General features: G+C 39.8%; 2 protein-coding genes across 8 annotated transcripts in view; one reads left to right on the forward strand and one right to left on the reverse strand.

Annotated features, from left to right (window-relative positions):
- Nucleotides 1-14024, forward strand: part of LNX2 (ligand of numb-protein X 2) — a 90011-nt gene that overhangs the window by 59169 nt on the left and 16818 nt on the right. For all 6 annotated transcript variants that reach the window (XM_055542480.1, XM_055542481.1, XM_055542479.1 and 3 more), the window contains 3 exons: nt 3730-4098; nt 6146-6286; nt 9994-10171. In XM_055542480.1, coding sequence (XP_055398455.1) covers nt 3730-4098; nt 6146-6286; nt 9994-10171 — 688 coding nt within the window. The remainder of the gene's footprint in view (nt 1-3729; nt 4099-6145; nt 6287-9993; nt 10172-14024) is intronic.
- The window catches only part of LOC129624485 (uncharacterized), a 93396-nt gene that overhangs the window by 18426 nt on the left and 60946 nt on the right, over nt 1-14024 (reverse strand). The window lies entirely within an intron of this gene.

Here is a 14024-nt window from a genome sequence, read left to right on the forward strand (position 1 = left end):
GTTTTAATTCCTCTGTCACCTTGGCGCTTTCTCGTTCTTACTCATGAGATTAGAACAACATTGTGGTACTGTGGGACCTGCGTTGTATGTAAGTGAGTTTTGCTGTTTTTATTTGCAAAGTGTGTCAGAATTTGTTTGCAATTTCTCCCCTTTCCCAAGAGCTGGCTCGGGACAGGTGGTGTTTTCTTAGCCTTAAGGCTAAGGGGAGAGGGAGGTGAGGCTTCTGTGTGGGATGAAGTTCCAGCCTGGTGCTGGCTTGTCCACCTTCGTCCTTCCAGTTCTGCTTAGCCCTTCTCCCCTCTCCTTATGTGAGCCACTGACCACCTTCATTGCTCCATTCATCACTTGGCACATCAGGACAGTGCACTGTGTAAGTGGACTTGTCTTTTCTGTGTGACCGCAGCCACCCTGATGGAGTGGATGTGGCTCTAACATCCTGCCAGGCATAACCACCTCCTTTATTGAAGTAAACCTGGAACCTCTAGGAATTTCCCCACCCCTAGGTGTATGCTGCCCCTCAGGTATGTTATCCCCACTGTAACACTTGGGCCCCAAACCCTTAGCACAGCTGATACAGACGGAACTTTCCAGCAGGGTTTTGTTTAGAAATACTAAGAAGAAACAGGGTACAGGAAGCGTCACAGTCCTGCTTATGTAAACTCAGCTTCTTGACTGTGCAGTGTTTACCAGTAAGCTCACTCTTGACTGCACAGCTGTGATTGCTCTCACCTTATGACATTAGTCTCTAGCTGTACAAGGCTGGCAAAACCTGTGGGTACCTCACCTGTACTCCCAGCCCCGAGGCTGGGTCCGCGGGCTGCCCCCACATCCTGACATGCGGGCGGTTCAGGAAAAGAAAAGAGCCCAGCTGCCCTTTTCTGCAGCTCATATATTGTCTTTTTTTTGTCCCATTTTCTCCAACTGCCAGCCATTCTGTTAATAAGTGTACATGGGTTTTTCTGTTTTCTTTTTTGCCAATAGTGATATACTAGCATTAGGTACTCTTTTTCTAAATTTTAAAGGTAAAAATAAATACTTTGTTTTCATTTGCATTTGTTTGATTACAACTGAGGTTAAATAGTTTTTTAGGCTTTGTTAGCTAATATAGTTGGGCAGTAGACTTTTTACTCCTCTGTTTTAGAGAATTGTGTTAAGTAATATAACTGAATCCTTATAACTCAACATTACAGTTATCTGAAATTATTGACTATATTTTTTGAAAATTAACTCAAAGCTATATACATTTACACTGTAGAAATTCCAAGGCACTGTTGTTTATGGAGGCATAATACTAATAACTCTAGTAATAGTCATCTGAAATCCAGTTTAATGATTCAAATTGGTAACAAAAGTATGAACACATAACTTGATTAATGAATTCAAAAGGATCTCTGCTACTGTGGGCCCTGACTTCTGCTTGGCCTCTTGACTGGTTGTGCTGGAACCAGTAAGTAAAGCCACACCCCTCACCCACGTGGAGTATTTATTAATGGTCACTCAGAAGTGAAATGGCAACCCATTCCAGTACTCTTGCCTGGAAAATCCCATGGACGGAGGAGCCTGGTAGGCTGCAGTCCATGGGGTCGCAGAGTCGGACACAACTGAAGCGACTTAGCAGCAGCAGCAGCAGCAGAAGTAAATACTGGGAAAGGAGGCTTCTTGGAATTTGTTACTATCTGGTTATCTCCATCTTTGTATGAGCTACATAAATAATACAGGGAGCCCAATTTTAAAATACCCGAGAGTTGTGAAGATGGTATATTTATAGAGCAAAGAGCTCCAAGCCTGTGCTTTTATTTTAGCAAACTATTTGCAGTAACAGGTGTGGCTTTGGTTTTCCCACATTAAACACACACCTTCTTCTGCTAAATAGGCTCTTTGACTAGGAGACCCATATACCTTCAGGGCCTTTTGTGATGCAGCCTTTTGAGCAGTTGGAAGGAAAGAAATACTGCAGGTATAAATTACATCAGTGTCACAATTAAAGATAATACAACTTTTAAAAGCATTATGAAGAATGAGTGTTCTCAGTTGGAGTTATCATCAATGATTGAGGCATGTTCAGTTTTAAAGGAAAATAACCACAGCCATGTGTTGATTGAAAGTGAAGTGAAAGTGTGAGTCACTCAGTTATGTCTGACTCTTTGTGACCCCATGGACTATAGCCTGCCTGGCTCCTCTGTCCATGGGGTTCTCCAGAAAGAATACTGGAGTGGGTTGCCATTACCTTCTCCAGGGGATCTTCCCGACCCAGGGATCGAACCCGGGTCTCTCATACTGCAGGCAGAGTCTTTACTGTCTGAGCCACCAGGGAAGCCCCATGTGTTGATTACACTGGTACAAACCACATTTAACCAAAATGGTAGAGTTTACTCTTCTGGCACTGCTTTTACAAAGCCTAGAAACAATTATTTATTTGGTCTCTTCTTTCTCTGCATTTTCCAGCAACCACACATTCATGAGGGAAAACCTTTTTCCCTTGTGGGATATTCCACACCTACTGCTCAAGGCTAGTTAAGAGGGTATATGCTTTCGCATGCCTACGACTGGGTTTTGGCCAGAGTCATGTGATATCTGAATGCAAGAAAGACAAACGTGAGCTGAGAGCTAGGTCGCTCTTAGCTGAATAGACAGAAAGAATGGTTTTTGAATCATAGATCCATGGCCGACTAGTCTTTTTAGACACTGCTTTAATTATGTACTTGATCCCGTGTTATAAAGTGTTCTTATTGAGGGCTTGGGTAGCTACCAAATGCACAAAAGTCTCAGATTTGGGAGAACAGCAAGTTTGTGTACGATACCTATGAATTTGAAGTTTTAAAGACATCAACAGGCCAAAATAAACAAAATTTCAAGGTAATAGTGTTCAGAACTATCAACCCTAGATTAACAGGAAGTGGGGAGGCCTTGCTTCATGTAGATTAACATGAAAAAAATGTAAGGAGTTCAGGTGATCACACCTACCTCAGCCAGAGCCTTATCCCCCTCACTGTTGCGTTGGGTTGGGAACAGCTCTCACTGTGAAAAATACAAGAGCTAATCTCCTCCCACTGGGTAAACAACTGGAGCTGAGTGTATTTTCTTAGTGATGTTACATGTCTAAGGATCAGTCACTGTACTTATTTCAGAGTTACAAAGTTTAATAAGTGTTCTGTGAGTACAAAATTATGCTTATGTTTGTTAGATACATTACACTTGTGAGCCAAAGAATTAGAGTGAAATTATGATTATCTGCTTTAAAGTAAAAGTCACTCATCTGAAATGAGATACATTTGGAATGCATCAGTTTCCTTAAGTTTATTTTCTCTAACTTAAGTGGATTTCATTTGATCAAGCAAACTTATAATCCAGTAGACCTTCCATTTCTGTTCCACTACAGCTAGTCTTTCATCACCCCTTGCCATACCATTGTTGACTAGTTAGGCTCATCCTGACTCGGTGGAATGGATAGTGGTAAACACATTTTACACATGAGACACTCAAACAAGCTCTGAAATCCACCACAGGTTATCCAGCTATCATTAAAGGCTGTGATCTAAACTACCAATCTCTACATACTGCTCTTCATTTTAAGTTAATTTTAGGAAGTCTGTCTTTTAGAATGTCTTTATAAAGCGTTCTTTGTAAGTAATGACTGTATATGTTTTTCACAAGGTTGGTCTCCTTTAGAAATGTTGCACATTTCCACAACTTGGCAAAATGAGAGTTGTCCTAATGCCTTCTTTCCAGGTCAACAACTACAACATCAGCAGTGTGTCACACAACTATGCCCGGGCCGTGCTGTCGCAGCCCTGCAGCACTCTGCAGCTCACCGTGCTTCGCGAGAGGCGCTTCGGAAGCCGTGCGCATGGCCACCCCGAGGGCGGCTCGCCCCGGGAGGAGGTCTTCCCGGTGGTGCTGCACAAGCGGGACTCTGCTGAGCAGCTAGGCATCAAACTCGTGCGCAGAACCGACGAGCCGGGCGTCTTCATCCTTGACCTGTTGGAAGGCGGGCTGGCGGCCCAGGACGGCCGGCTGAGCAGCAACGACCGGGTGCTAGCTATCAATGGCCACGACCTGAAGCACGGGACACCTGAGCTGGCCGCCCAGATCATCCAGGTGAGCCCTGCCCACGCCCACTGCGCTTGCCCAGTCTCCCCTCAGAGCTCAGTGCGCGTTCTCACCAGCAGGTAACAGCGATCCGTCCGGGGTGGTGCGACGTCACCTCACCATCCAGCCGGGCCACCTAAATTCTTCCACACTGTCTAATCCACGCTAGTCCTGCCTCTTCCCAGCTGATCTGCACCCCCGTGACCACCTAGGTGGGCTGTTTCTAAAGGCCCTTTGGTGTCAGGTGGCTGGTGGTGGTGTCCACACTTCACATGTGGACTTGTGGGAGCAAGACCCCAGGGGCTGTAGTCACCGAGGGTGCGACTCACCTGGTGTCTCCACTCCCCTGCACTTCTCAGTCCATAAAAATAGGGGAAGGTAACTTACTATTCAGAGTATCTCTATAGTGCCTTTTTTTTTTAAATATAATATTTTCTGGAAGTAGGTAGTCATTATTAGAGAAAAGAAATGTGTTTTCAGTAACAGCATCAAAACAGATGAGTTAAAAACCAGAGAAGATCTTTAGGTTCTAGGATGCCATGGCATCTAAGGGGGAGTGGGGAGGCAGGGGGCTTAAGCAAAATGGGTTTTTTTAAGCAGGCACAACACATATTGCAGTGGAAACCAAGCATCTGTTAATTGAATATCTGAAATTAAGGTAGGTTGATAGTCATGAAATATGTATATGTACATAGAATCAAATAACAGTGAGGTTTTAAGACTAAGAGAAGGTTTCACTTCCTCTTTAACCTACTCCTTTTTTTTTCCCCACTTTTTGGTTAAATGTAGCCTTCAGGAAACATGCTCACAGCCATACTGCACTGACAGGAGGTTCAGGCATTGGTCTTATTTCATAGACGTCAAGCTTAAAGAAATCGAATGCCTTGACATTCCCTCACATCAGAGGCAGCACTCAGGGCACCAGGGGCTATACCTGTGGGTCGCATCAGCTGCTGCCCTGCTGAGAACAGTTTATCTTGTGTGTGTGGGGGGGTGGGTAGTTAACCCAGTTTGGAAATTTGTTAAAGGAAATGAGTGAGTTGGATATGCTTTTTGAAGTGAGAAGTTAGTTCAGTAAGATAGCCAGGAAGAGAGAAATATATATTGACTGTGTCTCAGGCAGTGTTCTAAATTTCTAACCAAAATGTGGAAAATATAGTTACACAGGTAGAAAACACACTTAAAGTTTTTCATCAGTAATACATTTATTTGGATTTTTATAATTTAAATAGTTACATCATAATTTGTGTTGTGATTTTTTTTCCCCAAGGCATAGAAAACTCAAGTTGCTCAATTTAAGTTTCTTTTTGAGAAAAATGAATGGGTTAGATCCCTGGGTTGGCAAGATCCCCTGGAGAATTCCATGGGCAGAGGAGCCTGGCAGGCTACAGTTCGTGTGGTCACAAAGAGTCAGCCACAACTGAGCAACTTTCACTTCCAATCATCTTATTGAGGATTGTAAAAATAACATAGATTCTGTGTCTAAAGTGGAAATAAAATACTGAAGATAAAATATTGAAAATATGTTAAAATTGAATTTGCACTAAACACTGCAGGCAATGTCAACATTGTTTGGAGAACATCCTTACAAACTCCTGAGTGTATATGTCCACAGAGTTCTGAATTCGCAGCTTTGTGTCTGCAGTATGTTGTGAACATCCTAACGATGAAAGTAAGTGTAGAACTATGTCCTGATCTTCACCAGCTGATTGACTCAGTCATCTCCTGTTGACAGACTTGCATGTTTTGTTTTCATTTTAAAAGAGAGTTACCCTTCAAGAAGTCCTGGGGAGGAAGAACACCTCCTTGGGGAGGTGGACTGCTCTGCCTGGGTTGTTGGGGAGGGGGTTCTGGGGGGGTCTGTCCAAGAGCTGTGTGTGTATTTCAGCGGCAGACACCTTGAACCACAAGCTCACAAGACCAGCTCCCTTCCTCCTGCCACCAGGCACTCGCAGCCACCCCAGGCAAGGCGCTGGCGCAGTGATGGGAAGTACCTGTGCTCTGTGAAATGAGAAACATTGGTAATGACTGGTGGCTGTGTCTGTATTTCCTCCAGGCCAGCGGGGAGAGGGTGAGTTTAACAATTGCCAGACCAGGGAAACCGCAGCCTGGAAGCACCGTCCGAGAGGCAGGAACTCAGAGCAGCAGCCAGCACCACACACAGACGCTGCCTTACAATAGACCCAGCTCGCATAAGGTGAGGCGCCTGCTCATGGTTCTGAATTCATCCACCCTCCAAGGATAAGTCATTACAAGCTGGTGAGACTCTAATGAGGGCTGTGCACTCCTGGAGAAGGTGCACAGAAGTGTTTGTGCATTGTGTGCATCCTGCCACCTTGGAGAGTGCCTGTCTCAGCCCCTCAGTCATTAGTTTCTTGGTGGGGAAGGCCTCCTGCCAGGTGATTAATGAGAAGTAATTGTCCAGAAATATCTTTGGTTTGTTTAGTTCTGTTTGAAAGTGGGACTTAACTTGCTCATTTAAATATAAAGTTTACATAATTGCAAAGGCATAATGAAGACAATGATTGACAGCCTGTACTTAGCAACTGTAGGTAGCTTGCCTAAAACAGAATTAGACATGTGAATATTAAACACATAACTCATAAATTTTGATAGCTACATGTATAGCATATAATTTTAACTTCTAGAATAGGAAGACTATTCTAGAAGAGGAAGACTACCCTAAATCTTTTTAAAATTCCTGTATGTTTTATCCCTGCTTCTTCAGTATTTCACTGGTTTTGTAACATATTCCAAGGTCTTTTACTTGTGTTGAGAATTTTGATACTGTCTCACTTAAGTTGCAGAAATTTAAAGAGGGTTTGTAGTTCCTTCTTGCTAAATGAGCTTCCACAGTCAATCTCTTTAAGTAAAATTAATTTCTTTATTAAACAAAAACATCTGTTGGTCTGCTTAAAACCACAGGAAGTTCCCTGTGTGTTCAAATGACTTCTTAGTGTAAGGAGAGTATTTGAGAGAATACTTACCTTTGGAATGTCGCAGGGACCCTGAGAAAAGCACCCCTTAACAGCAGAAGTATTTTTGGCCTGTCAGGTGTATCCTGGTTTCCTAGCTTAAGTACAGACTTGTCACTGGTTTCTGGTTTAGTTTATACTTGTAAGAAATTGTACCCACAGGCTCGTTCTCATTTCTGAACTGAAATTGAAGTATATGAAGGAAACCTGTAATTTCGCCTTCATGGTGATGACCATGAAAAAGGACTTACTGTTTTTAGTAGGAATTTCAAATAGTTGTTTCATATGGCTTGTCCTTGCTTTATGCATATAATGTATATTCCTAAAAAATCATAAGGCAAAAATAGATTACTGAATCTATTTTTGAATTTTATATCATTGAATTTTATGGTAATTTGAGATATGAGTGTATGTACATAATTTTAAGACACATAAAAAACTGTACTTGGTCGTTCCAACATTCATATAGAAAACTCTGCTTATTTTATTTGGGGCAAATATTTTTTTTTATTAACTCTCCTGCTAACTCTTGTTGTCTTTAATGTTATATGACAACTGACTGATGCATTTGAAAAGACCCTGATGCTGAGAAAAATTGAAGGCGAGAGGAGAAGGGGATGACAGAGGATGAGATGGTTGGATGGCATCACCAACTCAATGGACAGGAGTTTGAGTAAACTCCAGGAGTTGGTGATGGACAGGGAGGCCTGTAGTGCTGTGGTCTGTGGGGTCGCAGAGTCAGACACGACTGAGCAACTGAACTGAACTTACATGACAACATTTTAAATGGAATAAGTTTAGCATTACTGTGTACTCTGCAAATCTGATTGGTTAGAACAACCATATGAAGTATACTTTAAAGTGCTAGCTATTTACTACGAAAATACTGCATTTGTTATATAAAATCCTGATTTGGAAAAAGGGTCTCCTAGGAAAACAAACACAAATTCACCCAAAAAACCCTGTTCAGATGATTATAATCATTGTAAAAATCACAGCATACATGAGCCTGCTACTAGGCCTCTAGCTGCTTAGATAAACATTTGTATGATTTAGTACTTTAACTGAAGTATACTGAGTATAATCTTTAAAGTTTGGTTTGGTTGCATTCCCAAGGAGAAATTGTATTTCTGAGCCCTCTAGACAACTAAAACAACTAATTGATTAAATACCTGAAAGCCAAAATTGCTTGTAAATATACTCAAGACTACTGAATTTACAGGAGTTGTCTTAACAAAGTGGGTTTTGTCCATTTTTGAAGGATACTAAGATAGATTTCATACCTTTAAACAGGCTTAAGACATTTCCAAGTTTTCTACTAGGTCATAACATTTTCTAGGAGTGCTAGCCAGTTCTTGCAAGTAGCTCCCTTAAGTAAAATTTCAAGAGTTATATGTGTTCTAGGATCAGAGAAAGGGAAATGGGCCTGCAGTTTCAGGGGCTGGATTAACAGGTACATGTCAGTGTTTTCAAATCATGTCATTAAAGGAGTGCTACAGTTCTGTAACCATAAACTCATATTTCTATTGTTGATATTGTTAATAATGTTAATTCTTACCTGCATTTTCTCATAGTTGCTAAATGTTGGAAACCTTCTTACATTAGCTTTCCCTGTGGGATAGTAGTGGTGTGGTGTGGGCGCACACAAACATATGTATACGGAGTGCATCATATTATGTGCACATGTTCAAATATTTGCATCTGCTCAAATCCCTGTGCAGGGACTTAAAGAGCTGTATGATTTGGGACAAGTTACAAGAGCTGAGCTGTTTCCTCATCCATAAAAGTGGGGTGGAGGGGGGGCAATAGTACACTTACTTTGAAGACCACAGTGAAGATTAAATTAAATAATGTATATAGCGCTTCCCTGGTGGCTCAGTGGTAAAGAATCCGCCTGCTAATGCAGGAGAGACGGGTTTGATCCCTGATCTGAGAAGATCCCATGTGCCACTAAGCCCATGCACCACAACTGTTGAGGCTGTGCTCTAGGGCCTGTGCTCTGCAACAAGAGAAACCACCACAATGAGAAGCTCCTGCACCATAATGAAGAGTAGCCTCCACTTGCCACAACTAAAGAAAAGCCTGTGTAGCAATGAAGACCCAGCACAGCCAAAAACAAGTAAACTTAAACAATAATGCATAAAAGCCATGATTTGCACACAGTAAGCCTTCAATATTGTTTTAATATTCCTATTATATATATGTACCTTGATTTTATTGAATTCTATTTTCAAAAGAAAATTGGTTATCAAGAGTATCTCAGTAATAAGTAACAGTAACAGATGTCAATAAAAATAGCTTTTCCTTGAGAATGTAGTTCATTGGGGATTTATTTCCCTGTCATTAACTTCAAAAATTCAATTATTTTATATCCTTTTAGTTTTTCATAAAAGGTTTGAAGGTATATTTGCATCTGCTTCATGACTGAGTGCTCTGATAACCTTTGTTAGTCAGAATCAGAAGATAAGTATGTAGCTTTTTTGTTTTTGGCAGTTAGTAAAATCCACACTTTAATACTACTGTCAACTTTTCTCTCAAAGAATATAAGAGAAAAATGGAAGTAAAATTAATTGGCTTCTCTTCAGGATCTTAAAATTCAAGTGCATTATTTACTTTTGTAGATTGATCCGACCTGGGAGCTCATGGTAACTATATACAAATGATGAGCTTGTTTTACTTGGACTTGCCTGTGTCAGCAGCCCTGAGTGTTTCAGTTCCATGTACAGTCATGTGAAGAGACAGTAGTCCAGAGTTTGCCATTGTGATCCACAGGGTTCCTGTGCCTGTGAAGAACTGTGTATTAAATTTCAATGCTATAGTGATTTTTTTTAATGTCTTTATAATTGCCACATAAATTTTTACTTCAGCTGTCTTTACTTTGCCTATATATATTATTTATTATCCAATAAGTTTTTCCTCTCACATTTAGGATCTTGCCCAGTGTGTAACATGCCAAGAAAAACACATTACTATAAAGAAAGAACCACATGAGTCCCTTGGGATGACAGTAGCTGGAGGCCGAGGAAGTAAGAGTGGGGAACTGCCCATCTTTGTGACCAGTGTGCCACCTCATGGCTGCCTTGCACGTGATGGCAGAATCAAGAGAGGTAAGCTAGGGGCTTGGACAGTTTCACCACATCTCTCAAATTCAGCTTTCATTCTTACAAATAAAGTATATCTAACAAAGGTTTCTCTTAAGCATAGCTTCTTAAAATATCCCTTGCATCAAGAATCTCTGGCCTCCAGGATCTAATGCCTGATGATCTGAGATGGAACTGATGTAATAATAGAAATAAAGTACATAATAAATACATTTATTATGTAATGTGCTTGAATCATCCCAAACCATCCCCCGGTCCCCAATCCCAGTGGAAAAACTGTCTTGCGTGAAACTGGTCCCTGGTGCCTGAAAGACTGGGGACCACTGCTTTACATATGGAAGCATTAGGCTTCTATAAGGTTAGAAAAATTCCTAATGTAAAGGGAAATTGCTGGAGCTTAATAATGGTTCTGTTACTTTCTAACAGTTACTCAGACTGTTGGGTTACTTTATGTTGGAAAAGATCCTCTAAGAGATTTATGTTCCCAGCATTATGGCAGACTAGATACTTGGAAAGATTATCTCTCTTGATTTTACTAACTGCCAGCAGAAATACACTTGCTGACTATTAAAGTGTCTGAGTGGGAGGAAGCTCACAGAAGAGGTCGAGCAGAAGATAAACTTAATAAAAAGGTAGTGGTTTTAGGGATTAATTCATTCACAATTTCACAACCCCTGTCAATACTACTAAAGAAGGAAATGGCAACCCACTCCAATATTCTTGCCTGGGAAATCCCATTGATAGAAGGAGCCTATAGTCCATGAGGGTCACAAGATTTCAACATGACTTAGCAACTAAACAACAGTCAAAACTATATAATTTGTATGGGGGGTGGTAGTTGTAAAAATAGCATTCTCAATATATTTGGTTTGTTTCATATGGAAAAGTAAATCTTAAAAGCTATTTTCCAAAAGTGAAGTTGGAGCCCTACCTTACACCATATATAAAAATTAACTGATCCAAGACCTAAATGTAAGAGGTCAAACTTTTAGAAGAAAATCAAATGTAAATCCTCATGGCTTTGATTAGGCAATAGATTAATCAATGGTTATCTTAAAAACAGTAGAAAAGATCAGTGAAACTAAAAGCTTGTTCTTTGAAAATATGAACAAAATTGATAAACTTTTTTCCAGGCTCAGCAGGAAAAAATGGAGAGGGCCTAAATCAGTAAAATTAGAAATGAGAAAGAAGTTAACAGCCAACACCACAGATATACAAATACAAAGGACTTTAGAGACTACACTAGCAACTATAAGCCAATAAGATGGACAATCTAGGAGAAATGGACAAATTCTTAAGAGAAGTACAATTTCCTAAGACCGAACCGGGATGATATAGAAAATATGAACAGACTGATTACAGGTACTGAAATTGAATGTCAGAAAAAAAACTCCCAGTAAATAAGTCTATTACCAAGTGACTTCATAGGGGAATTCTGTCAAACATTTAGACAAGAGTTAGCACCTGTTCTTCAGAAATTATTACAAATAACTGCAGAGGAAGAAACACTCCCAAACTCAGTGTAGCCATCGTCACCCTGATACTAAAACCAGACAAAAATACCACAAAAAAATAAAAATTACAGACCAGTACCACTAATGAACATAGACTCAAAAGTCCTTAACAAAAGACTAGCAAATTGAACAATACATTTAAAGGATCATATACCATGATCAAGTGAGATTTATCCCAGGGGTACAAGGATTTTTCAATATCTGCAAATCAATCAGGTTGATAAACATTAACAAATTGAAGGATAGAAACTATATGATCATTTCAGTAAATGTAGAACAAGCTTTTGACAAAATGCAACACCCATTTATGGTAAAACTTTCCAGAAAATGAGCATAGAGGGAACCTACCTCAACATAATAAAGACAATATGTGACAGACCCAGAGCTAACAAATTCAGTGGTGAAAAGCTGGAAGCATTCTGTCTAAAATTAGGAACAAGACATGGTTGTCCACTCTTACCATTTTTATTGAATATAGTTTTGAAAGTCCAGGCTACAACAGTCTGATAGAAGGACTCTAAATTGGAAAAAAAGTAAAACTGTCACTTTTTGCAGATGACATATTAATATTTAGAAAGTCCTAAACGTGCTACCAGAAAACTATTGGAGTAGTTTTCAGTGAATTCAGTAAAGTAGCAGGATACAAAATTAGTGCACAGAAATCTGTTGCAATTCTATACACTGAAATAAGTCTATTACCTGCAGAGGAAGAAACACTCCCAAACTCTAACAATGAAAGATAAAAAAAAGAGAAGGGAACAATCCCATTTACCATCACATCAAAAAGAATAAAATACCCAAGAATAAACCTACCTAACGAGTTTCCCTGGTGGTTCAGACAGTAAAGAATCTTCCTGCAATGCAGGAGGCCAGGGTTCAATCCCTGGGTTGGGAATATCCCCTAGAAAAGGAAATGGCAACCCACTCCAGTATTCTTGCTTGGGAAATCACATGGACAGAGAAGGTTGGCACACTACAGTCCGTGGGATCATAAAGAGTCAGACACGACTGAGTGAATAACACTTTCACTGTTCAAGGAGGCAAAACACCTGTACTCTAAAAGCTATAAGATGCTGATGACAGAAATCAAAAATGAGACAGATGGAGAGATGGATACCATGTTCTTTGATTGGAAGAATCAGTATTGTCAAAAGGAGTTTATTTTCAGATTCAGTGCAATTCCTATCAGATTACCAATGGCATTTTTCACAGAACTAGAACAAAAAACTGTAAAAATCTGGAAACACAAAATATCTGGAATAGTTAAAGCAACCTTGAGAAAAAAGCAGAGCTGGCGGAATCAGGCTGCCTGAACTCAGACTATACTACAAAGGTACAGTAATCAAAACAGTATGACACTGGCACAGAAGAGAAATATAGATCAATGAAACAGGACAGCCCAGAAATAAATGCTATAGTCAATTAATTACATACCTATAGTCAGTTACAAAGGAGGGAAAAATATACACTGGAGAAAAGACAGTCTCATCAGTAAGTGGTGCTTGGAAAACTGGACAGCTACATGTAAAAGAATGAATTGAGAACACTCTCTAACACCATATATAGAAATAAACTCAAAATGAGTTAAAGACTAAATGTAAGACTGGATACTATAAAACTCCTAGAGGAAAACATAGGCAGAACACTGATGAAAACTGAAGCAATGTCTGGATCCATCGCCTGCAGTAATGGTAATAAAGACAATTGAGATCTAATTAAACTTAAAAGATTTGCACAGCAAAGGAAACCATAAACGAAACAGAAAGACTACCTACAGAATGGGAGGAAATATTTGCAAACGATACAGCCAACAAGGGGTTAATCTCCAAAATATACAAACAGCTCAGATATCAAAAACTAAACAACAAAACGATCAAAAAACATGCAGATGATGATCTAAACAGATATTTCTCCAAAGAAGACATTAGATGACCAAAAGGCATGTGAAAAGATGCTCAAGATCTATGTATTTATATATATAAAACTGAATCAGTGCTGTACACCTGAAATTAACATGACATTGTAAATCAACTAAAAATCTAAAACAGTAAACTGAACTTTATCAAAATCACAGATTTTTGTGCTGCAAAGAATACATCATTAAAGTGAAAAAACAACCCACAGAATCGGAGAAAATATCTATAAATCATGTATCTGATCAAGGGCTTGTATCTAGAGTACTTATAGAACCTTTATAACTCAATAATAGATAAACCAATATTAAAATGGGTAAAGGATCTGAATAGTCATTACTCCCAAGAAGATACACAAATGGCCAATAATCATTTGAAAAGATGCTCAGTGACACTAGTTATTAGGGAAATGCAAATTCATCACTAGGATGA

The sequence above is a fragment of the Bubalus kerabau genome, chromosome 12 (assembly GCF_029407905.1).
Source record: "Bubalus kerabau isolate K-KA32 ecotype Philippines breed swamp buffalo chromosome 12, PCC_UOA_SB_1v2, whole genome shotgun sequence".
NCBI lineage: Eukaryota > Metazoa > Chordata > Mammalia > Artiodactyla > Bovidae > Bubalus > Bubalus kerabau.